At 44.1% G+C, this 25,476-nt stretch overlaps 1 protein-coding gene across 7 annotated transcripts in view; it reads left to right on the top strand.

The window, feature by feature from the left end:
• Window positions 1-25,476, top strand: part of PHACTR1 (phosphatase and actin regulator 1) — a 502,857-nt gene that overhangs the window by 429,213 nt on the left and 48,168 nt on the right. For all 7 annotated transcript variants that reach the window (XM_033114676.1, XM_033114677.1, XM_033114674.1 and 4 more), the window contains one exon: window positions 13,226-13,547. In XM_033114676.1, coding sequence (XP_032970567.1) covers window positions 13,226-13,547 — 322 coding nt within the window. The remainder of the gene's footprint in view (window positions 1-13,225; window positions 13,548-25,476) is intronic.

The following is a 25,476-nucleotide window of genomic DNA, read 5'->3' as shown; positions in this document are numbered from 1 at the left end:
CATATTGTACCTGGTTCCCTCTTAAATATGAAGCCAAGACAGGTGCAGAAGTGTATGGGCTGTGAGTCTGGTGCTATCCTTTTAGGCTTAGACTCAATTAGACTTGCTTAATTTTTGTAAATGAATAATCCTTCATAATGAATCTACACACCATGAGGCAGGTACATTAACCCTGTTCTCTTACTAATTACTCTAGAGACATGTGGGCGATGTCAGACGGAATTAATAAACTAAGAATTCCAGAACTCTGAATTGAGACTTAAAAGTTTCAGCATGTGCTCAATATCTGTTGAGGGATTTGAAAGGAAACACAGGACAGTTTGAAAGACACCAACTATGATTAATAGGGAGTGATGGCTAATGGTCTGGTAGTATGCTGGAGGAAGCATGAGCCTGAACTGGGGCTACTGCCAGGTACACGATTGGGGAAAAGATGCAGACGTATCTCTGCTCTGGCATTTGCCTCCACGTTATCAGGAAAGCCATGATTAACTAGGAGACTCTTTGTCTTACAGTTTTTCTCTGTTCTTGAGCCAGGTAAAGAGAAGCCATCCTGCTCTCCCAAACTACTTTTCTTTTTCTCCCACTGGCATCCTCTTCCATCTTACCTTGTTCAACGTCAGCATACACCATAGCACGTGATACAGGGTCAGGGTTGTTGAGCATCAGATTCCCTTCCATTCAGGAAGGACAGTGCCCAGCAGAGCTGATTGCAAAATGAATATGATCTGAGAGGAGTGATTATCAAAATGCATCTTTCTTGGGATGATCGCTAACCCTAGGAGAAAAGGGTGATCGAGACAAGAAAAGAAACAAACAGAAAACACTGTTTCCCTCCTTTCTAAGTCTTTGTCAATCAATTCTCCAGCCATCCTGGGTCCTGAAGTCAAATGTTAAACAATACATGACTAATCCATGCCTTCTGCATGAGGTACCTGTGATGAGGTACCCCACAAGTGCCATGTGAAGGGTAAACAACCCGTGCTGGACTTCACAGTCCGACGTCATGCTTGGGTGTTAGTATTGGCAGCTGCCGTTTTTTGAGAACTTGACTGCATACCATTTAGTCCTGTGAGGTGGATACTGTTACCGTTCCATCCTTTGCCTAGTGGAGGAAAATGCAGTTTAGAGAAGTTAAAAGACCTGGTCATGGTTACATAGCTAGTAAATGGCAGAGGTGGATGAGACCCATTTCGTCAGACTTCAGAGCCCTCACGCACAGCCATGAATTTATTCCATCTCTACCAAGATACCTGTTCTTAAATTCAAAAATACAAAATCATTAACTTTCTTAGGGTTTTTTTTTTTTTGAATTATCTTTCAAAAATAAGTAATGTTCTGAAGGCACTTAATTATAAAGAAGACCTGAGTGCAGTTGGGTTTGGTTTCAAAGAAACATGCTAGAAAGAGACAGTCGGTAAGAATCAGTAACGGGCAAACCCTATCGGAAGCATCTGACCACAATTCACCAAAAAAAAAAAAAAGGAAACTGTTGCTCACCCTTAGAAACAAGCCCTACTACTGTGAACCGGCCCAGGGCTTATTTGCACTACCTGGAGAACCCATGAAATACAAGGAAACTTACTGTAATAGCGGTACTTGGTTGATTGCTCATTTCAACATTACAAACTATTTGCAACTGCAAATTTACCTGGCAAATGGCATCCATGCCCTGTGGTATTTTTCAGCTCCAGTACGTGTCTAATGAGAATCCCTCTATCCAATGCTTGTCTGCAAAAACCAATATTCCTACTTACAGCTGTCTCTCTAGTTTTGTGGACACATTCTACAATGGACTATACTATAGTGACATTCTGATATGTAATTGCATTTTGTTTCTCTGTTGCTTTCTGATTCTGTCCCCATTTTCCCCAATATCCCACCCACCCTCCTTGTTCTTCTCTTTCAGCCTCCTCTGTAACCCTTCAAAATCATCTACTTTTGCCTCTGTCCTTCCCTTCCCTCCCAGTATTCTACTCTGACAATGCAAGAAAACTCATTATTTGACCACTGGGAGCTTGAACCTTATCTGTGCCTTTAAACGTTAATGAATTGTAACCTAGAAACCTCATGAAGAGGTTTAAGGTTCACGCTCTCTTGATTACTGATAGCTTGAAGGAATGGGAAATTTACCTGAATTTACTTTTTATATCCATCCATGTCTCCATGTTTTTCAGCCATGATTTTTCTCTTCTCAAAATACAGAAATTCTTTTCTCAGTGCATGGAAGGACTATCTGTTGATTAAAACATTTTTAAAAGGATGCTTTTCGCTCTGACCTCTATGATTAGGGTGAAGATTGCAGCAAAATACTTTTTTTTTTTTTTTGTAGCACTGTTAGGTTGGAGATTTAACTCATGTGGCACTTTTTTTAAATGTGAAAACATAACATAAAATTCACTCTTTTAACCATTTTAAGTGTATAGTTCAGTAATATTAAGTATATTGACGTTTTTTGCAACAGATTTCCAAAACTTTTTCACCTTACAAAATTGAAACTTTACACCTATTAAACACTCCTCTTTTTCTTTCTTCTCCCTTTAGTCCCTGGTAACCACTATTTTAATTCTTGTTTCTATGAATTTGGCTACTCTGGTTACCTCATATAAGTAAATCGTACACCGCTTGTCTTTTTGTAACTGGCTTATGTCGCTTAGCATAATGTCCTCAAGGACCATCCATGTTATAACACGTGACAGGATTTGCTTCCTTTGTAAGGCTGAATGGCACTTATGTTTTGAGTACCTACTGCGTGCAAGGCATTCTGCCAGATCTGACATCATTTACAAAAAGTGTTCTATCATCTGCTATAGGGTTATAGGCAGTTGTAAACTGTAGAAAATGTTTCATATGAAGATGTATAAACATGGCTCTAAAGAAATTCAAATGGTAAGAGATCATCAAGTCGTTTTGGAAGAATCAGAAAAAGTATCATAAAGAGGGATGTATTTGGGACAGGCCTTCACGATGAGTACCGTTTTGATGGGCAGGGGTGGGAGAGGAGGTTGCTGTGAAATGAGAAGCAGAGTACACAGAGGCACGTGAGTATGAGGCATAGAACCAGCAGATAGCCCAGTGAGGCAGAGACACGGTTCTTATAGGAAAGTAATGAAAGATCAAGTCAGACGTGGGCTGCAGCAAAACTATGGAGAACTCTGGAAGCCATGCTGCGGGGTTTAACTCGGGAGGAGGAAGTGGGCATCTTTTGTGGACTTTTAGCAATCATTACCTGATTTCACGTAAGCATGCATCCTTGAGGTTCTGTGGATAAGATGGACAATAATGCTGCCGGATGGATTTACAACTGGAGGTATAAATGGAACGGAACTGGGGGTGGCCAGCGTCCATCTGAAATTGCAAAGGGCATCAAGCTGCTGCTCTTGTTTCTTCCTCTTGAACATTGTTTAAATGTCCCGGGAGTACGTGTCCTGAGGGCGGGGATTTAGTCGGCCTTGTTCCCTGCTGTGTGCTTAGCTAGCAGCAGAGCAGGAGGCCTTGTGAGGCAGAGACCTCCTTCACTGAGACATTGAAGGAGCTGGATGCTCATTTGCCCACGAGTTCATGGCAGAATACGTGTTCTCCGGCTGAGTCCTGCCATAGGTGAAATCTGATTCTCTTGCTTTCTGTTGTGTTTGAAGAAAACGTGATAACCTAGATGGAAAAGCAACCCCTTAAAAGAGTAGCAGTTCGAACATGACAGCCATCCATCAGTCAGACCTGTGGTCCAGCCTTAGGTGTCAGGGAGCACACTGGGAATTTCAGGGGGGACGTGGGATGACCTTGTATAGTAGAAACCAACCGCAGATGGTTAGACCAGCCACCACTATCACTATAAATGCAAGAAGCCGGTATGGTCTCAAACAATGCATAAATATCGTGCATCAGGTAGATGCACGGTTGCAGCCATCCTTAGTTTTTCTTTATAATATTTATGGATCTAACTTGAACTTCTCTACCTTCACCATGAATGTTCTACCTTGTAACAGTTCCATCTGCTCTATGAAGTGTTTCCTTTTATATGATCTACATTTACTGCTTTCAAACTGCATGGATACATCCCACTGGTTCTAGTGTTGTAAGACCGGGTAAACATGTTTGTGCTGGCCTTCATGATCTGTGGGCTTCCTGTGATTCCTTCTCAGTTTTGCCTGGATAGTCACAAACAGCAGCCCTCCCCAGCAGGCATTGTCGGTTCTGGGCTCCTTTCATTTGTCCGTCTCGGGACCTTTTCACCTTCCTTCATGCCTGCCCTGCAGAAGGCTCAGCCTCAGGACCTCAGTTATCAACTGAATGGCACTCTCCTCAGTCATTCTCCCTGGGAGGCAACAGCACACGTCGTCGCTGCAAAAATAAACAGTATAATGTGTTTTCAGATGGGTGATTTATAATTTCTTCACGGAACACTCATCTTTTCGACAACAGGTGTCTGTTCCCATGATTACAGGGACGTCTGTAGCTTTGACTCATGGAGAGCAGTTTCCTGACAATGAATAATGTGTAATTTTACTTTAAAAAATCTAATTTAATGGCTTGCCCTGCCCAGGCGACATGCCCACGTGAGTCAGTTGGTGAGTGACCCCCGCCCACGGCCCAGCCTCTCCTTCTCAGTGAGGCACGTTCCTCTCCACCGAGCATCATCCTCCCAGATGGTCTCAGGAGGGGACAACTTAAAAACAAAAGTGTTTCCTTGGGAAAGCGGCTCTGAACCAAAGTCGGTTGCTGGTGCTGGTACTGCATATGCTCTACGAGCCCTCAGGTTTCGGATTCTGGAAGGTCTCATGACATAGTCCTCAGGTGCTTGCAGTGGCCTCCCGGTGCTGGCCTGGCTTGGGAGAGCAAGCCAGGCGGGGGCATCTAACACAGATAACGTGTTGCTCTTATTTCCCTCCACACCATCCCTCTCACCACAAGGGGTCAGCCAACAGTTTGCCTTTGCTGGCAGTTCACCAAGGAAAGAAAACGCCAGTCGGCCCCGGAAGCCCGAGGGTGACCTGAAGGAACGGCTGGCGTTGCTCCGAGCACCTTTCTTACAGCCACAGGGAGTCTGGTCCAGTAGTTCAGTGATACTGGACAGTTATTCCTATAGGCCCTTTATGTCTTTGGGTGGAATGTCTGTGGCTAGGAAAGGAAATCAGAGATTCTAACCCTCTGGAACCAGGTGGCAAATGACAGTTCTTACAACACCTTTGTACATTAAGACACTAAGTGCTACTATTATTAACAAGTACTTCTGTTACGTCAGCAGGTACAAATGGCTTCTACAGCAGGTGTTAATAAAAGTGAGAAGAGAGGCTAGGGGTGTATTCATTTAGCCCAGAGTCGTTCTGTAGTCCTATGGCACAAGAATCGACTACAGAAGTAATCTGAGGTCTTCATTTCCTTGTCTGAAATCATAAGCCAGAGCCGTGTCATGTTTAGAAATACAGCCCTCTTGGGTTTTATGACTCTGTGACACTCACAGTGTGGGTTTATTTTCCTTGTTCTCTGGAATTGGTCATTTTTGCTTTTTCCACTCTGTCAATAGAGACAGTTTTATGAATGTACTCCATCTTGATCAGTCTGGCTGCAGAAGACTCATCCATTTCTAAGTCAGCAAGCGGAGAGCTTTGTGAGTGCCCCAGCAGAACCCACCACAAACATCTTTATAAATGCAAGAGGTCGAGTGAGTCCTCCAACCATCCAGTGTCATACAGCAGAGACACTCACAAAGCATTGTATTCCGTGAGAGGCGGTCATGTTTCACAGGCATTTTGATCCCTAGACTTTTAGAATTAAAAGGGCCTGAGTCCCAAAAAAGGGTTAGATATGCTTCCCAGGTAATTAATGGGAGAGAATCCAGGTTTTCGCACTCCCAGTGCTGCATTCTTTTCTACTAGCTCTCAGTACTGATGCAACGCACTGAGACCTGGACGGCTCCGCCGGCTTCCCTTCCTGCAGTGTGGCAAAGACGGTCCTTTGGAAGCCTCTTTGCACCACTACTTGACTCACTCTCACCTGGTTTTGTCACCTACCTCCCTACAATAGAACCACCACACTCTCTGTTGCTTTCTTGGCTTGCACTTTCCCAACCCAGACTGCGAAGCATCAGGCAAGGTGAACTCTCACAGGTGTGGCAAGAGTCCTGTTAGTAACACTGCACATATACGTGGTGCTTTGCAGTTTATAAAGCACGTCCCCATGACCATGTCCACCTATGGGGGAGGCAGAGAATATGTTATCAGTTTTTTCAGAATCAATTAAGATCTTATCTGTTGAACTCCTATTACATATTAAGGACTGTACCCAGGGTATTTTCTATGCAGGCTCTCTGCTAATCTGTATGAGGGCTTTGTAAAATTGTCAACATGTGCCCTTTGGAGGAATGAATTACAAAAAAACTGCCTTTCCTCTGGAGTGACTCAAGCCGATGCCAGAACAGACATCAGGCTAGATTTCAGCCTACTCGGCTCCTTAGCACTTTACATGCAGGTTGTGTAGATGTTAATCCATTTACTTCTCATAACAGACCTATAAGGTGGGTGTGGAGACAGTGTCCCAGAGAGCAGTTTCCAGGCTTTCGGCCTCACGTGGAAAGGTGCTGGCTCGGGTAGTAGATGGTCATCCGCTGTAACTAGTTGACCATCAGCTGTTACCGGTTAGCCATTAGCCACTGATATAACTGTCGTGGCTAAGGTAGCAAGCATGGATTATGGATTGCGGATTGCGGAGAGGCGGATTACAGTTAGCAAGTGGGGTTGGTTGGCAGAGAAGCGGATTGCGGATAGTGTGTCCCCTGTTTCCTGTGTCTCCAACTGAGCCGCCAGCAAGAATATAGTGGTATGACTCCCCTGTCTATGGCTTCGTGGGCGTTCCTTTTTGGCCTCACCATACCCTGCATTCTTATGTGGGGAGCAGGAACTAAGACCCCGCATGACACCCCACGTGACAGTGGATAATACTCCCTCCTTTCTCCAGATGAGAAAACTGAGGCTCAGGAAGGCTAAATGTCTTCAGCAGAGTAACAAAGCTTCTTGGTCTTAGAGCTGGGATGAAACCCCAATTCTTCTGAGCTCAAATCCAGAATTGATTTCACCAGGCCACTCTACCTTCAGCCTGCAGCAGAAGCTTCCTGGAGCCCCTGCCCAGCCCTCAGCAAGCACCTCTCTTCTCCAGAAGACCCTGGGCTCTTGTCATTTTGCCGATGGAGGGAGCAGCCTCTTCACCCCCAGGCTCTTATGATTGTGGAGAGTTCCCTGGGGCCTTGTCAAAATGCCAGTTCTGATTCAGAAGCTCTGGGCTGGGCCCTGAGAATCGGCATGTTTCTCACAGTCCCAAGAGGCTCTGCTGCTGCTAGTCCATGGACCACACTTTGAGGAGCGGAGCCTTAGTGTAGGAGAACTGGGTCACTAAGTTCTACCTTTGCCCACTGCTCTAAAGACACAGTGGGAAGGAAATCCAACAAATGTTTATTGAGCACCTACTATGCACTAGGCCCAGCCCCTACTAATGAACAGGTAAGGAAACAGCCAAACCTGGTGTGATTTAATTAATGCATCTCATCTATCTACTGCCAAAAAAAAAAAAAAAAAAAATCAGCAACAAGTCAAGAAAAGTGAAATGGATTAGATGGTTAGATGGAGTCTGTATGAAATGCTGTGACAAAGGGAAACCCAGGGCCCGTGACAACCCAGTGGTGGGCACCTAAACCGACCTCGGGGAGGACAGGCGGGCTTCCTGAGGGAGCAATTCAATAAAGATAACAAGAGCCACAAGAATCACTTACTATTTATTAACCAAGTGCCAGGCACTATGCTACCAGTTTATGTACTTTAGCTTATTTAATTTTCACAATAGTCCTGTGACACCTTAATTCATCCCCATTTCACAGATTGGAAAACTAAACATCAAAGAGATGAAGCAATTTGCTGATGCTAACAGAGCTAGATGAGTGTGTGGTTTTTACAGTTCATCTTCGGTTTTAACAAGACACATTTTTGTAATGATTTTCTGCTTCTTCGTCCTGTGATAACTTATGGCACTTTCTCAAAGTGTGGTCTCCACTGAGGTCAGAGTGATCTGGGAGCTTATTTACAAAGCAGTCCCCTGCCCAAGCCCCATTGCACACTTACTGAATCTGAATTTCTGAAAGGGAGGCCTGGAGTTTGCCTCTCCCCAACCCCCCGAAAGATGTTAATGAAATCACTACCCTAAGAATTTGGTATCTTGGAAGCAAAAAGTGGGTGGATACAGTACAGTATCAATCCATCCATCTCACTCTCTCATCCTTGCTATAGAAATGTCAGCGCCTCACTAAATAGAACTGGGTATTGGGGGTATGTTTCTTCATTCATCTAACAAAGGCACATTCTCGTAGTACACATGGGGCAAACCAAAAATCAGCAAGAAGGAAGCAAGAGGAATCTTAAATCAGCTTGAATCATTGAAGTAACCTGTAGGAAATGCTAAACTTTTGATTAAGTATTTATTGCTTGAGAAAAAATATTTGGAAGAAAGGCTCTCTAGGCAAACTTGTCTAAAATGTTCTTAAAGGATTCTAAAGCAAATACAGTAATCCACCCACAAGGATATAGGAAATCTTATCATTCGCAAAATTTTCAATGTAATGATTTTTATACATATACAATTAATTGGAAGTGTCATTAAACAAATTGGTTTACAAACAAATCCTTTAATGGCGAACTTTAGATTTAGGGAAGCTAGCCGTGAGGTGAATAGATTTTAGGCAAATTGTTTTCCAGTAAATTGGTTTCCAGCACGTTGGTCTTTTACTTTTTACATGTTGGGGGGCATAGAAATAGAACCTGGAGACCATGCCAACGTCCTCTCAGGAGGGGCATTGGCCAGGTGCTGGATGGAACTGATGCACCCTGGCCAGCGAGTGCTGGCATAGCCTAGCCTCGGGCAGCGTCACCCTCCACGCAGTTTAGCACCCTGAATCAGTGACTCTCAACAACCCGTGTATGGCACGCACCCAAGAAGCATTTAAAATCCAAACACCTGGCCCATAGATTCTGACTCAGTAGGTCAGAATGAAGCCTATGAATAGAAACTTTAGCAAACATTCGGGACGGTTGCAGGTGGTCCAAGCACTCTGCTCTAAGGATTAGTGCCACTTTTGTTTGTTTTCAGAGAAAAGAACAAGAGTAAGAGCTAAGAGTAGTTTTCAAACATGGCTTTTGAAAAATGCAAAGCTGGACCCCCCACCCCATGCAGGATACCTGAGAGGGGGCGTGGCAGTCCACTTCCCCTTACGCACCTCTGGGACTGAGAACCACGGGGCTGCAAGAACTCTCAGCCATGGGGTCCCGGCCCTCACTGTTGCTTCAAGCGAGGCATTCTGTGGGGAATGCTGACGTGAGCATGGGAGGAGCCAGCCAGGAGCTGGGAGAGAAAACAAGGAGCTAGTGGGAGCCCCCAAAAGCTGAGCAGAATTAAGTTGGGGTGCCCATCAGCGTCGCCGGAGCTCAGGGGAGGAAAGGCTGCAAGGGGGAAGTTGGTTCTTCCTTTGTGCTTTGAAGGATGAATGTGATTCTGATCATCAGGCAGGGACAGCATTTGGGGGGGGGGTGAGGACAACGGAGGCCCTGAAGAGGGAATGAGCATGGTTATTGGGAAACCCAATGTGGAAACTGGCCTGACTGGAGAGGCCACAGAGGGCCAGGGAGATGCAGGGTGGTAGACGCCTGAGAGAGATGGCAGGGATGAACCAGACAGTCGCACTTGGACTTGCAGCATTGACTGGAGTAAAGAGCCATTCATTGTGAGACCTCGAACATGACCTGTGCTTTAGGGAGACGTCTGGACAGGGTGGGAATGGATGAGAGGGCTGGAACTCTGTGATCTACACAATAGGAAGAGATGAGGTCCCAGGCTGGTGTCACAGTCAACAGGGCAGAAAACACAGCTTGTCAGGGACAGAAAGATAAAGAGATAGACAGAAATTCAGAATGACAGATCATGTACAGCTGGCCCCAAATCGTGCCTCCAGCTCAGTTATAAGGAATGATTTAGTATTACGATGCCATAAAGGTTTAAAAATAGGCACTGCCAAGTTTCTGAAGATGGAGCTGTCTAGGCACTCCTAGGTTATCCACAACGCTGGACAAAAATGGGCCAATGTCCCGAAAGCCAGCAATTCCACCTGATTTTTACCCTTTTCTTAATTTTCTCTCTTTTTAGCAAATCTGTGGAGCCAACAATTGTTTTAAATGATTCACTTTCATTCTCTGTCCCTATTTAATTTATGACTGTGTGTAATGAAACAACCAGAAGGAAGATGCAGGCAGAAGAGGGGAAGAGCAGTTCTCCATAGCCCCAGCCTATCTTTCCTGGGGCAATGAAAGGAACCATTTCCACTCATGTGGTCCCGCTGGTCATTTCTTCCTTGTCTGTGTTGATGGAATTCCTGGCATACACTTGGCTGTTTTTCTGGTGATGAAACCAAGTAAGTTGTTCTGTGGAAGTAGTGACAGGTAATACTGTGGAGGAGAATGTGCAGGAAATTAGAGCTTCACAAGGTGGGTGGAACCCGATGTAATCGGGTGGGTGCCCCTTCCTGGGCAGATAGTTCCGTGCTGCCCTCCTGGCTCCACCTTCTCCTGTGCAAGCGAATGGGCACTGACCTGCCTTAGACAGACAACTAGACCCACACATGAAGGAATCATGGGATAAGAGTCCCTGGATGAAAAACGTTAACACTTCCAGATACATTACATTGGCTAGGTTTGTGCTACAGCTTCCAAGAGCCATGAGAGTGCACCCTTCAGTAACAGGAACGGGACAAGGTGGTGAGTTCCTGCGTCTCAGTCACTTTGGAATTAGCACCACTCGTTATGTCCCTGAACGTGGCTGCCTTGTATCCTGGGCATGGGTTGGGTGAGGAGAGTGAGGCAACGGACAGATAAGCCTTCGGGGGAGAGCATGAGGGAGGCTTGTGGTTATGACTGGTTCACATTTTGGTGTGGGGAAGCAATCTTATCAGGCCGCCTGGAATTATTAGGCTTTTCTGTATCTCTGTAGGATCGGCAGTTTGGTGCCCATACACCCATAGCTGCATGATCCCAAAACCGTGATCCATTTTATGCTCATATCTACCTCCTGGATGCTTTCTTTCTGGGGAAGGTGTGAAGTCATCCCACACCAGAGTGTCATAGTTCCAGCTCATTCTGTCAGCGTGTTTTGAGCCTCTTGCTATGTGAGCTGGGCACCGTTTGAGACATTAAGGGTGTAATGGCAAGTTATTCACGGTCCTTGTTCTCCAGAGGAGACAACTGTGTAAATTGGAAGCGCAGCTCTGTGTCTTCAGAGTCCAGTGCCGTCATGGGTAAAAGTGAGATAACGGTGTGTACGTCACAGGCTTGTTGTGGAGATTAAGTTGGTTAGACATGAGAAGCACGTAGAACAACTGGCACACAATAAGCCTGGTGTAAGTGTCAGCTCTGATGACATGCTGACATTGTCAGCGCTGACACACCACATGACCACATGCCCACAGTAGGTCCAACGGGTGCAGGATGGAAGGAGTGATGTAAGGATCAAGGCAAGTGTTTCAGGTGACGTCATTTTTGAGCTGGATTTTGAAGGGAGAGTAGGGATTGACCGGGAAGACAGAACAGAATGTTCCAAATTAAGGGAAAGTGACAGAGGCCTAGGGGTAAGGAAACATCGGGTGGTTTGGGGAACTCAGCAGTTCAGAAAGGAGGCTGGATGCCTGTGGGAAATGGTGAGAAAAAGGCTGGATCCAAAGGGAAGAGGGGCCTTGTGTGCTCACCTCAGGTTTCTCTGTGAAATAGAAGCGGTGATCCCTGAGGGTGGGAAGCCAGGGAAGATGACAGCAGCCCTGATGGAGAATGTGAGGGGCAAAGGCCGCCTGGTAGGACTTAGCTGAAGGTGAAGACTGGTTCTGTGGGTCAGCAAATAAGTAGAATCCCCGGGAGAAAAGCAGTACATGCAGCAGGAGAGACTCTGATCAGAAGTAAGATGGGAGCGGTTATTTCCAATTGGAGGAACCAGAGCAGACTTCACAGAAGTGAATCGTGGACAGGAGGAGATAAACTGAACAACACACCGTGGAAGCCTTGGCTGCTGTGTCTGGAAGTGGGCTTTGTTCCTGGGCCATTGGTAGGTTTTAAACTGAGAAGCAACGTGATCAGATTTGTGCTCTAGGGATGTCATTTTGGCAGGACTGTGGCAGTTAAACTGGAAAAAGGCCCACTTGTAGCAGACACATGGAGAAAAGCCTAAGGCCTCAAAGACCACGAGGTGGACACTGCAGTGCTGCCCCGTGAGCACCGGGTGTGAGGTGGAAATGCTTCATCCGCCTCACACACATGCCGGTACATTGCTGCCTTTCCTGGCTCTGTTGTCCCAGGCAGCGTGCATCCCAGTGCTAGATGATTTCCAGGAATGTGGGGTGCAGCAGAGGACTACAAAGTCATCCCAAAGATCCTCTGAAGGCTGGTCTGACACTAAGCTCCCCTTAATTTGGAGCATCTCAGAAGCTTCAGTGTCACTGTCATAGATCAGTGGGTTGGTTATGTAGTCCTTTCGTCAGGCCCCCCTTGTGCCTGTGGGAGCCTCCCTACAGTTTTGGACAGTCCACTGTGGATGCCACACGAGTGGGCAGGCCAGCGCAGCCACTATGCTCGCACCTCGCCCCCACATGAGGTGTCTGAACCCTCTCTGTGACAGCGAATCCTCACAAAGCTCCCCCCAGGGGGCTGGTCCTCCCCAGGTTACAGATGGCGGAATCGAGGTTGGCAGCATTAAAGTCACTTGTGGAGGGATATGCTTTTAGTGGACGTGGATCTAGGGCTGGCTTCTACTCTCATGCCTGTTAGGCGGTGCCAACTGACAGGATATGTTCACATTACAATGGCCAAATTGTAGGCATCGTGGCATATCCTGGAAGAGGTCTCTGAAGGTCCATGGGTTTCCGCGAGCAGAAGAGTGCGTTGTGTTCATGCCCCCTTCCTGCTGCTGGTGAGCGCCTGCCTGACAGCCGTGTGACAGACACACGCCCTACAGGTCTAGAAGCCAGCGTACTTTAGGTAGGAAACGAGACGGTGGGGGCTTGTCAGGTAGCATTCACCCTGCTGTTGTCTTCACTGGGTGCATTTTATCTCAGGCCCCCTCAATGGCCAGTGTCCCAAAGTGGACACATGCAGTGTTCTGAGTTGCTTCCAGTGCCCCAAAACTCACATCTATCTCTCCCCTTCTGCCGCAGATCCTGGTGCCCCTGTGAAATTGCCTTGTCTGCCAGTGAAACTGTCGCCTCCGCTACCTCCAAAGAAAGTCATGATCTGTATGCCTGTAGGGGGGCCAGACCTGTCCCTGGCATCCTACGCCGCCCAGAAGAGTGGCCAGCAGGGCGGGGCCCAGCACCACCACACGGTCCTACCGTCCCAGATCCAGCACCAGCTGCAGTACGGCAGCCTGGGCCCGCACCTCCCCTCCGCCACGGGGACCCTCCCCATGCACCCCTCGGGCTGCAGGATGATAGACGAGCTGAACAAAACGCTGGCCATGACCATGCAGAGGCTGGAAAGGTAATTGGGGTGGCGCCACGGTGAGGGCTAGAGGGCAGGGTTTGGCTGGAGGGGGGGTAGAAGAAGGGTTGGGGATTTGACCATGATGGAGGAATGCAGGGCAAGGGCTCATCCCCTCTGGGGAAAAAAAAAAGTTTGAAAGTCAAATCAGACCAAAATCTGAATGAAAAATATGGAAGAAAAAAATGTTGCCAATTTTTTTTTTTTATAGAACAATCACATTTATCAAAAAGAAAAAGTAACATATATATGTTAGCACTTACCGGGGGTGCCAAAAAAATGTACACATTTTAAGCGATGTTCTCTATGTATTACTCTTTGAAGTTGAATTGAGTTACGGTAGCAATGTGTAGTATGACGTTCGCGCAAAAGATGGCGTTAATCAAATGAATGCTAGCGTCATTTATTGTATTACAATTTTAATGCAGTTTTTTCCTTTCTTAAAATGTGTATACATTTTTTGGCATCCTCTGTATTATATTTCTATAAGGCTTAACATCATTTTTTGAAAGCATATACACATAATCATTAATAGTAGTTACCCCTACGACAGGAAGCTGGGGGGAAAAATTTTTTGTTTCTATTTCATATCTTTCTGTACTGCTTAATTTTTTATTTTATAGGTAATACTTTTATGAAATAAAAAAGCCAATTTGAATGTAAAATAAGGAAAGATGAGAGCTGGCGGGGCAGTCGTGGAAAACCAGAGGGATGCGAAGGTGGGAAGGTGCACCCCGGTTCTTGCCGATGGAGGAAGGGGAGGACTGTAGTCTGATTAGATGTGTATGAACCTCTAATATTTAGCAACAACTGATGCAGCCCTCTCTTTCGCCTGAAGCTGCTTCCAATAGCATTGCTGGGAGATCTGCCAAGAGGACCCTAAGGACAGACCTTAGGATCTTTGCAAAGACCCTGACTCCCCACCACCTAGGGAGAGCTCTCATGCTGGTTCTGCCTTCCTTTCCTGTGTGTGTGTGTGTGTGTGTGCGTGCGTGCGTGCGTGCGCGCGCGTGCGTGTTCAAATACCATGCCTCCTGTGCCCAAGAGGTGGCTGAAATTCCCTACTGTGATTCCAAGGTATGTTGCTTGACCTAGTTCCTGGCATGACAAGAAGAAAATGGCGATCTGGTGTGAAGGGTGTGTCTGAGCGGGGACCTGGAATGCCTGTCCCAGGTTAGTGGCCGCTGTAACTGGGTCCTATGGATGAGGAAATTGCAGTCTGGGGGACCTAGCTGATCACCAGGCAGAGAGCCAGAGGCAAGATGGACACCATCTTTGTTTCCTGACACTCAGTGACTTTCTCCCTTCCTCCTCTTAACCAAGTATTCTGTGTTTGGGAAATTGGTCACTCCAAGGGAAGTTGCTGTCACTAGGAATTCGGACTTAATTGTGCCACATTAAAAAAAAAAAAAAAAAAAAAAAAGCATTTGGCCCCTTGCCATCATTTTCATCTATTATTGTTAATGAGAACAATAATCATTTAAAATTTAGATGGCCCTTTTTAGTCAATTACACTCCTTTGTTATCATCTTAATCCTCGTACTTCCTAGGGAGACTGAGTAAGTGCAGAAACCAAGGAAGGCTACATGAGTTCCCCAATGCCAGCTACTCAAAGAGTATTCCACAAATTGCGTTTTGCTCATCTGCAACCAAATAGGTACAGAAATTGAGAGCAAGCCTTTACACAGTTTTATAGCAATTTGACAGAGTCACTTTATGTATTGAATCTTAGTATGAAAAAGTTTCATTTTTATATATTTATTATATTTCACAAAAGTATCCATTTCTGATAGATTGAAAATTAACATGTGTAAATAAACCAACCAACCAACAAAACAGGTCCTTCCCCATAGACTTTTTGGAAAACACTGCCCTCGGTCGAAGGTCAAGGCCATTCAAGCCTGAGTCTTCCTGCTGCAAATCCAGAGCTCTTTCTACTCCCGTACAACTGCTTTCCTAAAGACAGCTAACAGTCAACATAATTTCCCATCCTCACATCTACTGTCTATCCAGTCAGTTTTTATATCTCTCAGGAGCTTAAATCAATTGAAACAGATACTTGGCACAGTCTATTAGGAGGATGTTGCTAAATACATCTCCACTGAAGGCGTGCCATTTTAAAGGGTTCAGTTGAAAGTACTAATCAACATGTTACACGGTGTCCCTCGATGCAGTAATTTCTGTGTATTTGTAGAATATTTCAGTTGAGTGTAGACCAATAATAGATAGGTCTGTTGACGTAAACTGGGTCAGGTTCTTTAACAAAATGAATCAAAAAGAACAAATGTGGAATGGCAGGGGGGGAGGCAGGAGGGGAGATACTGTGATAGTCTGGGAAGTCAGGAGGGACAGGAGGACAGCGCGGTCCTGGCAGCACAGCCAAGGCCATCCCCAGGCTCTTGTCACCTCCTCTGTCTGCCTCCCTCTCACCGCGGTCGTGCCACAGGGTTGTCCTGGTAGCCCACCCAGGACATAGGGAACGGATGCATACATCACTTGCACCAGATCACCCTCTAGAAAAAGAGAGGCCTGCGTCCCAAACAAAGATTGAGAGATTTTTCTGAGCATCCACATCGTCTTCCAGGAGTCCTGGAAGCATCTGGGAGCTGACCGCGGTCACCTGTCAGGTTAGTGCGGGAACTGCCGCTGTCTCCAGTGATGTTACCCTTCTTTTTACTTTAAAAAACTTCTTCCTGTTGCCTGTCAACACGATTTCATTCTTGTTCTGAGCAAGTTTAATACAGAGGGAAACAATTATTTCTCTCTTCTCCTGGCTATTTCTAGTGACCGCACCCCGCCACCCAAAAAAAAAAAGAAAAACCTGCAAGAAGGAAGAAATATTACTGAACACTTAGGCATTCTGCCCACAAAGACCCTAAGATCTCAAAGAATGTCACCTGTAGGGCATTAGCCCAGACCTGCAGTCTGGTCCTGAAGATACATTGTAGGCAACAATGAAGAATTAAACAGTTTTAACGTCCGACTTTGAACCATAAATTTGAATAAATGAATCTTAAAAATAAGAGGGACCATCTAGGAAACTAGCTTACTGCCCGCTGCAGTGTTCCTATCTGCTTGTCCTTTAGTCTCTGCACGAAAGGGGACCTCCCTAGGTCCTAAGATAGCCCACCCCGTTATCGAGGTCTCATTATTACAAAGTTCTTTCTTATATTAAGCTAAAAGTTTTACTTATCATAACCGCTCCAGTCTTATTTCTAATCTTCCTTTCCTGTGAAAGGCTTTTAAATCTTTGAACATGACTACCATTTACTTTACCTAAGGGCTTCCCTCTTCTACGCTAGTCATCCCCAATTCATGTAATCATTTACTGAGATGGTTTCTAGACCCTTTACCATTTTGTTTGTGTTCTCCCAAGATTATTCTAAATCTGTTCTAATTTGTATGAAGTTCTTAATCATTACTCTAGATGACACTAAAAAATAACATGTAGTTAGATAGTTACCACATTGGCTGTCCAGATTTGGTGGGAGGGGTGCAGAAGGAGAGAACTAGAGACCAGCTGAAGCAAACTAAAAGAGCTCCACAATTATCAAAGTCACAGGGCTGCCCTAGGCCGCGAGCGTGGTGTGTGGCCAAGCTCGAGGCAGCCCCCATGTCATGGCTGAGTGCACGGCTTCCAGAATCTAGTTGCTAGTGTTTCAATCTCGGAGGTACCACTTCTTTTTGCCTTTGATTCTTCATCTGTCAAACAGGAATGACAATTAACACCACCAACCTCGTTGGGGTTGTTTGTGAGGAACAAATGACTTAATCCAAATCAGTCATCTTATTGGATGGCATAATAGTAAGTGTCCAATAAATGGCAGTGAATATTAAGCAAAATTGTTCGGCACACAAAACTTATTTCCAGTGCCCCTAAAAGGCATACTGCAAATAGATTTGATCCAATCTTGTTGGAGATATTGTTTGTGTTAGTTTCCTCAAACTAGATTGTTTTCATTTGTTTTCTCTGCACTGATGATTCATAGCTTTTATGAAGGTGACATTTTATTATATCATTTCAAATGTGCACTTTTTATTTTTAATGTCTGCAGTTAGCTCTGGGATCGGGTTGGCATCAACCTTGGAATCAGTTATTAATTTTTCTTTCCCATTTTAATTCAGTTGATCAGTTCTATTAGCTGAGGATTAAATTACTACCTTCAAGAATATTGAAAACAACAATAATTTCAACATTGGACAGAAGAAATTGACGTCAGTAGCCCCCCCCCCAAATCCCTTCAATCTTTAAATTCTGTTATTCCATAATTATTTTTAGGCCTTTCAAAGAGCACAATTCATTCATTATCCTAGTGTGAATACATATCATGGTGACAATTACTTTTCGTCATGTGACCTCAAGGGTCACAGGAAATTTTCAAGACTAATCCTTGACCCTAGATGATCCCCAGGGTTTCTTTTAGCCTTAAGAGACTGACATAATTACTGTATTGGCTTATGTTACTTACTAATGTTTCCACCTGCAAATAAGAGTGTTCTCTAGTGATAAGCTGAGGTGCATTAGTACCCCAGCAAGAATAAAAACTCTGAGTACCTAAGTGTTTTTGAATGTGAAGGGGCATTTCTATGAAGTTCAGAATTTTGTTCATTGTCATACAAATGGCATACATTTTTAAATGAAATGGGTTTCCAGGGAAAGATTCTTTTTTTATATATTGATGACCGTCTCTTTAAAATCTCATGCAATTCTGCAAATGTCTGTTAGACATTTGTCCTTGACCCTTTGAAGTCAGAGTTTTGTCAGCCTTTTACTTTAGGTCAGCACATTGATTTTAAAGCATGTATTTATCATTTATATGTAAGTAGCTGCCTGTAGGTACTGTTTTGTAGTTTCACTGCTATTCCAAGGGGCATGATGAGATTTCAGTGCAAAGTATTGTCACTGAGCATGACAGATTCTCCTCTGCAAGGTGGTGAGCAAACTCGTTAGAGGAAAGTGAAGGTGCGACTATACAAACCATTAACGTCTTAAGAGGATTTTTTTTAAAAAGCGTGTTTTCAAAAAAGAGAATCTGTGCCTGAATTCCTATAGGTACATCAGAGAAACCCTGCCTTGCCCAATGCATAAATTTTAATTCTTTGATCCTCTTGGAAGCCATTGTCCAGGAAGATTTTGCAGGCCCAAAGTATAAAAACCCTAAAGGAAGTGTTCTAATAAATTAATGAATGATAGCCATAATAACTCGTTTACGATGGTTGCCAGTGTTTAAGTACATCCCTAAGTAAAACAGCAACCACCAGCATTGACATTCATAAAGCACAACACAACCAGCATTATCCTCTGATCCTGCAGGAGCCTATGAGGTGGGCAAGTAGGTTTCTCCACTGAAATGATGAAGAACCAAAGACCTAGATGAATAACGACTGAACGGCCCAGTCGGGACTCAAACATAGGCCTCCTCATTCCACATCCTGCCCTCCTGGCACCACCATCTAGCCAAGCGGACCTAGCTCATTCGCTGATGTCTTGGGGTGAGGTCATGTGGAAAAGCCACCACTGTTTGGTTCCTCCATCAGAAATGGAGAACGCCGGGGAGTGGGGGAAGGAGAGGCTGTTGGTCAGACTCTGTATGTCTTGCAGTTTTATTCATCACATCTCAACCCCAGACAATATTTCAGAAATGTGGGCCATCGGTCCCTGCAAGGACAGAAAGGGTTGTGAATTAATTAATTTAAATTCATTACCACTGCTGGGGAAACACAAAAAAAGCTCAAAGCACATTCTCTACTTAGGGAAGCTCATGCCCTGGTCTATATATAGCAGGGCATCATTTCCTGCTGACTAATGTCCAACAAAACAACAAAACCTCTAATGTCCAGTGTCTTATCTCAGAAGGCTAATCCTAGGCCGTGATAAAAAACACAATGGGTGCCTGCATTCCTAAAATGAAGCTGATTAACGACTTTCTTGGGTTTCCGTGGTTATTTCTGTCATTTTTCAGCCTCCGGCACTACGATTTGTAGCATAATTTCTCACACGTTTTGGATCTCCAAGAAGAAAACATCTGATTGTTCACTTTCCTCTCTGAAAACTCTGTTCATAGCTTGTGCAGACTAAGTTACAAAAGCTGATCCTCTGGAAGTGTAATTTCATTTTCAGTGTCATATTTGATAATAAATTTAAGTAACAAATTTTCTCTGTCCTTTGACGAAATTAATGTCTATTCAATGGTTGCATTTGAAATCAGATACCAGAAAGCAACATCCCTTTATTACACACTCTTCTTTGAAAATGATGGTGAAATGGTTCCGAAGTATTTTTCAATGAAGATTAAGGATTTAAAATATACAGTGATTTCTAATTTCAGAACCCGCCCTTGATTTCCCACAAGAGTGTCAAAGGTGTTGGATAACCTATAACTCCCACCCATTTTTGAGTCAGATGTCTACTATGCATCTGCCGCTTACCACATGGTGCAGATAAGCAATGGTTATAAAGCTCCCTTAAAAAGGGACCAACTGTTATAATGACTCTGAAATGTTGTAGATGTCTCAGCAGTCATGTCGTTATGAATTATAAGCTGCTTCTCCCTCACCAGTAACGGACATGAAAGGTTAAGTCTAGGGATTCCTTAGAAACCTGTGACCATTTAAATAGTCGAAAATGGGGGGAGGTAGAATGGGGACCTAAGAGGTGCCATTGTAGTCTCAATCTATGTGTCTCCTACTTGGGTTAGAGAAGAGAGTTGAATTTTCCAAACAAAAGACTCATTAAATGTTATTCTTGATGGAGACTGGACAGAGAGGATAAAGCTTTCTATTTCTCTGACATGTCATGGGGTCATAATGAAGAAGAGAGTTTGAAATGCATGCTTTTTACCAATTTAGTAGGATAGCCATTTCGCTCTCAAGCTTTCTGAATCCCTCCGTCTTTAGTGTGTCTCTTTTAAGTAACAGGCCTCCTGTTTTGGTAAACTTCTGTTTATTCTTCCCCATTTATTCATTTTTCATGAGGAAGATATTCGGGCTTTCCATCCTCTGAGGGAAACAGCTAGGACCAACCAAAATCCACATCCTGGCAAGCTTACCTTTTAGTGACAGTGACAGATGATCAACCAATGAATGAATATGTTATATACTGTAAGATGGGAACAGGGTAGTGAAGAAAGATAAAGCAAGGGACTCGGAGGAGATAATGGCGATGCTTTTCTTTCCTCAAGGAAATACAACATAAATGTGGCCACAAGAAACCCACTGCATTCCTCCTTCTATTGACAACACTCCAGTGTTGTCAATCCAAGGCTGGATTATCCAGCTTGGTAATTATTCTCTCTTCTTCCTTGTATTCTGTTCTCTCTGCACCCCTACTCACCCCCAGCCACATGCTATCCACACTAAAACTGTTGTACTACTCAAGTCTAGAATGCAAACCTGCCTCCGTGTTCCATAATAGTCTCTGATCTTGGGACTCTTCACAGCAACATTTATAGCAGAAGAGGAGTTGGGTTCTGTTCTTCTTGCTTTCCATTGTACAGATAATTATTCCATGTTTTTTTTGAATTTGTGGTGGGAATTGCATTTCGTAGTCAGCATGTACATACACAAGAAAATATGATGAGGGTTCTCTGGGAGAAGGAAGGGCATAGTTAATGGAGAGAGCGCAGGCCCGGGAATGAGAAGACTCACAGTCACATCCTTGCTGGGATCACTTCACCTATTTCCTCGGAAACTTAATATCATCATCCATAAAAATAATAATTCCCTTCCTAACTTTGCCAGTTTTTGTGGAGATTAAATGAGCTAATGAACATTTTACAAAGCACTTTTTTCGGACCCGCAAAAGACCATGTGTGTTAGCTATTGAAGTTGATTTGAAAGATGCCTTGCTCCTTCATTCTGAGCTGTGGAGCCCTCTGGTATATTGAATAGAATGGAAATTTTCCAAAATGGTGCAACTGTCCAACATCTTGTGAAGGTGATGGAATACTCTTAGGATTTGCACACTCATCCCTTTAATTTGTCAGGAAAATTACATCATTTGGAGCTACCTAGACAGGGAGCAGAATCTCATCATTGTTCCCCCTGTAGAATAATTTAAGGTCTTTAATGTTTATTTAAATTCATTATAGAATGTCATAAAGAAAGAAATCTTATAGTTCTCTTCTGCTTCACCTTACAAAGCAGCCTAACTCTGGACAGTCTTAACTGAAGTGGCCCGACAGCCTGTGAGTGTAGAATTGGAAAATAATAACCTCAAGCGCTCTCTCTGTTATATCTTCTGTGCTCACACAGCTCACGTAGGTCCCATGGCATCCTTCCTTGCATAGATCTCTGTGCCTTGTCTCTTTGGATTATCTTCTTCGGAAAAAACTCCAGATCACTATTTCCAAAACCTTAATTCCTCTTTCACAAGGATGCTTTCCCTGCAACAGCAAGACTCAAGGGTCAGGGATCATTGTTTTAGTGAATTAAATGATGGGAAATGTAATATGACCTATACTGATTCCAAGAGACTTCAGTTCAAATATTGAGTTGACGTTTCCATCATTTCCAAAACCATTCACAAAAATAGAAGTGGGATATGAAGATAATTAATAATCAGTCTCTGTCTTTGAGAAGCTTATAGACAATAGGGTCGGGGGTAAATGCTTAGACACATAATTACAACATAATGTGACAGGTGTTGGAACAGAGGTGAGAACAGAAACTGTGGAAGCACAGAGAAGGGGCTCGTTTCCATTGGAAAAATCAGAAAAGGCTGCTCAAAAGAAATGGCATTTGAGCTATCCCTGGAGGGTGAGTAGAATGCTTCAGGCCAAACTTGGAGGGGTACCTCTGAGGCGGAACGATGGCAGGAGCAGAAGGAAGAGGCAGGAAAGTCCACAGTGTGCTTGGGAAATGGCAGGTGGCCTGCTGTGGCTGAAACACTTGGCAGACAGTAAAAAACGGTAACAACTGAGATTGAAAGCAATCGTGGGGCCAGATCGTGAGGTGCCCTCTACTCCATGCCAAAGAGGATGGAATTTATCCAGTTTACAGTGAGACCCTTCAATGGTCTTAATAGCGAGAATTGGATGATCAGACCTATTTGACAGCCGTAAAGAGTAGGCTGAGTAGTGGTGGGGAGAAGAGAAGGTTCTAGAAAAGGTCTGGAGCCACTGCAGGACTGCTGCTTCTGCACAAGTTGTGGGTATAGTGACATCCGTGAGAGATCAGGTTCTATATCCTACTGCCTCTGTTCAGCGATGCCTCCATCCCTCTAGCTGTGACCTTGGTCATGTGCCTCATTTTTCCTCTCTAAAATGGCGGGATCAAGGTAGTATCTTCTAATAGGGTTGTTGTGAGGCCTAAATGAATCAATACATGGCACAACGTGAGCATTTAAAAATGTTAACTTTTATCATCATTATACGAGTACACAGTAGTCCAGTATGAGTCAAAGAGTAAAATTCTTAACTTTTATCATCGTTACTTACAATAGTCCTGTAAGGGTTAAGGAAAGCTCCATATAGGTTAGGATGGGGGACTTTATGTTTACCTCATGTTTTGGTACCTACTCAGCCGCCAGGAAGAGAAAGAGTGAACACAACCCACGTGAAAGGAGAGCCACTTGAATTCCAAGTAAACTAAATGCCTAATTTCAAAGAGTTTTGACGTAAATGGTCTAGAATAGATCTGATTACGTGAGTCAGCTTTTCCTCAGGGAGTTTGACAGGTACTGTGGAAAATGTGGTGACTCTTTCAGGCCACTAGAGTGTCATTTTGTAAATCACTAATCTGGGCGACATAATGAGAAAAGTTGTTTCACTCAAGAGTCAGCTTGGAGCTCTTGTGTTAATGGGGTAACTACTCTGGGATGAGAGCAGGGCTGCAAATAACTTACTCAGTGGAACTCTAATAGCGTCACATTGTTGGTACAGCCCTCAAAGTGCCAGCCTGAGACACAGCAAGTCGGGAACTTGGGAGATTGGATCTGGACAGTTCATCATTCCCAAATCCTGCAAATTCCTGATAGTACCAAAGTTGCTGTAGAAAAGACTCACGTGGTACAACTCTGAGAATGCAGCACGTGGCAAAGCCATTGTGGATACTCTAGGTCTGTGGTTCCCAAATGGGCAGTTTTGTCCCCTGGAAAACATTTGGCCATGTCTGGTGATATTTTGGGTTGTCACAACTAGAGGAGATGCCACTAGCATCTAGTGGGTAGAAACGAGAGGTGCTGCCAACCATTCTGCAATGCCCAGGACAGCCTCCCCAAAAATTGTCTAGCCCAAAATGTCAACCATGCTGCCATTGAGACAAGCTGGTTTAGGCCATCATTTCATCAAAATGTGATATGTACATCACTGGTGGCACATAAAGCAAGTTTAGAACAACCTATTATAAAAGTTTTAATAGTCACATATTTATTTTAATTAGCCTATGAAACCTATGATTACTAAGATACTATGGCTTAAGATGAAGCTACATTAGTATTTAAGTTTCTGTAAGTGTTGATATAAAAATACAAAGTAAATAATCATGTAAATGGACTTCAAATATGGCACCCACAAAACAAAGAAAAATTAAGGAGTGTGAGTGTAATTGAGGTTTAGGAAATACTGGTTTAGACTAGGAGTCAGAAAACTTTTTCTGTAAAGAACCACAGAGTAAATATTTGAGGCTCTCTTGCAAGTCCTGAACTCTGGCATTTTGGGGCAAAAGCCGCCATGACAGTAGGTAAAACAGGTGAGTCCTCTAACCATCTTCACCATGTAATCCACTGTCTGAGTCCTTTAAACTCAGTGCCCCAGCTATGGCCTGACCATAGCAGAAAAGAACACTATTACTTACCCTGGTTAGTAAGATTTAAAATATTTATAAAGTAATAACGCACCTTTTTTACATGTTGACAAGGCATGATCTCTCCACTTTGCGTGTGTATAGTTAGTGAGGCTTGTGTTTAATCAAAGTACGCAACCTTACAGGTAGCACACTTCGATTTTTGGATATAGCATATTGAAACAGAGTGGATTCGAATTCCCTCCTTCCTTTGCTATCTGTGTCCTCATAGGCCTACTTATTATCCTCTCGGAGCCTCTATTTCCTGCTTAATAAAGTGAGGATAATGACATCTCTCCTGCAAAGTTGTCGTAAAGATGGAATGAGATACTGGATGTGAACGTTTCTAGAACAGTAGAGGACATATTCAATACATGTTTGCTTTGTTCACTCTCTCCTTCTCTACCTCAGTTCTTCCACCTATGTGATGAGGATGCCCTTTTGTTATTAAGTCATTGATAAAAGTGCCACCCAAGTCAGGGGCCCCGTAGCCCTGCAACATACCACCAGATGCCTCCTTGAAAATTAAAAAAAAAAAGATCTCTTAGTACCCTTTGAATAATATGTGTCAACCACTTACAAATGCGCCTAAGTATCAGTGATTCCAGCCCATGTTTCATTCGGCAAAAACAATAAGCAATTACTGAGTGTCCACTTTGTGTCAGACATGGTCCTGGCACCTGCTACGCACATGAAGTAGACGTGATCCCTGTCCCTCGGGGAGCTTACAGCTTGGTTGGGAAAGGAAAAATAGTAAGCAAACAGATGTTCACAGTTTTCACAGTTGTGGGATCTCCCAAGAACATAGGCAACATATTCCCTGAGACGAGTATAAAAAGATAAATAGAAACTGACAAGGTGACGGAGGGATGGGAGCACATTCAAGGCCAAGAGCGTGCAGTGAATGACCAAGGGGTGTGTTATATGGAGACAGACGCCGCGTTCATAATATGGGTCAGATTGTGCAAATCATTGCCTGTCATGCTGTGTTTTAATGACTGTGTCTAGGCTAATGGTTTTCACTTTTCCTTAGTAGTGAGACCTTTTATGTAGAGCAGGTCTTCTAAGAGACAACTCCACTATGTAAAACCAGCGTTACTAAGACTGATGTGCAGCTGTGTGTTCCCCTTCCTGCCCACAACCATCG

This window comes from Rhinolophus ferrumequinum, chromosome 9 (genome assembly GCF_004115265.2).
Source record: "Rhinolophus ferrumequinum isolate MPI-CBG mRhiFer1 chromosome 9, mRhiFer1_v1.p, whole genome shotgun sequence".
NCBI classification, from domain to species: Eukaryota; Metazoa; Chordata; class Mammalia; order Chiroptera; family Rhinolophidae; genus Rhinolophus; species Rhinolophus ferrumequinum.
Note: the sequence above shows the minus strand (reverse complement) of the source record. Positions and strands in the feature narration are given on the sequence as shown.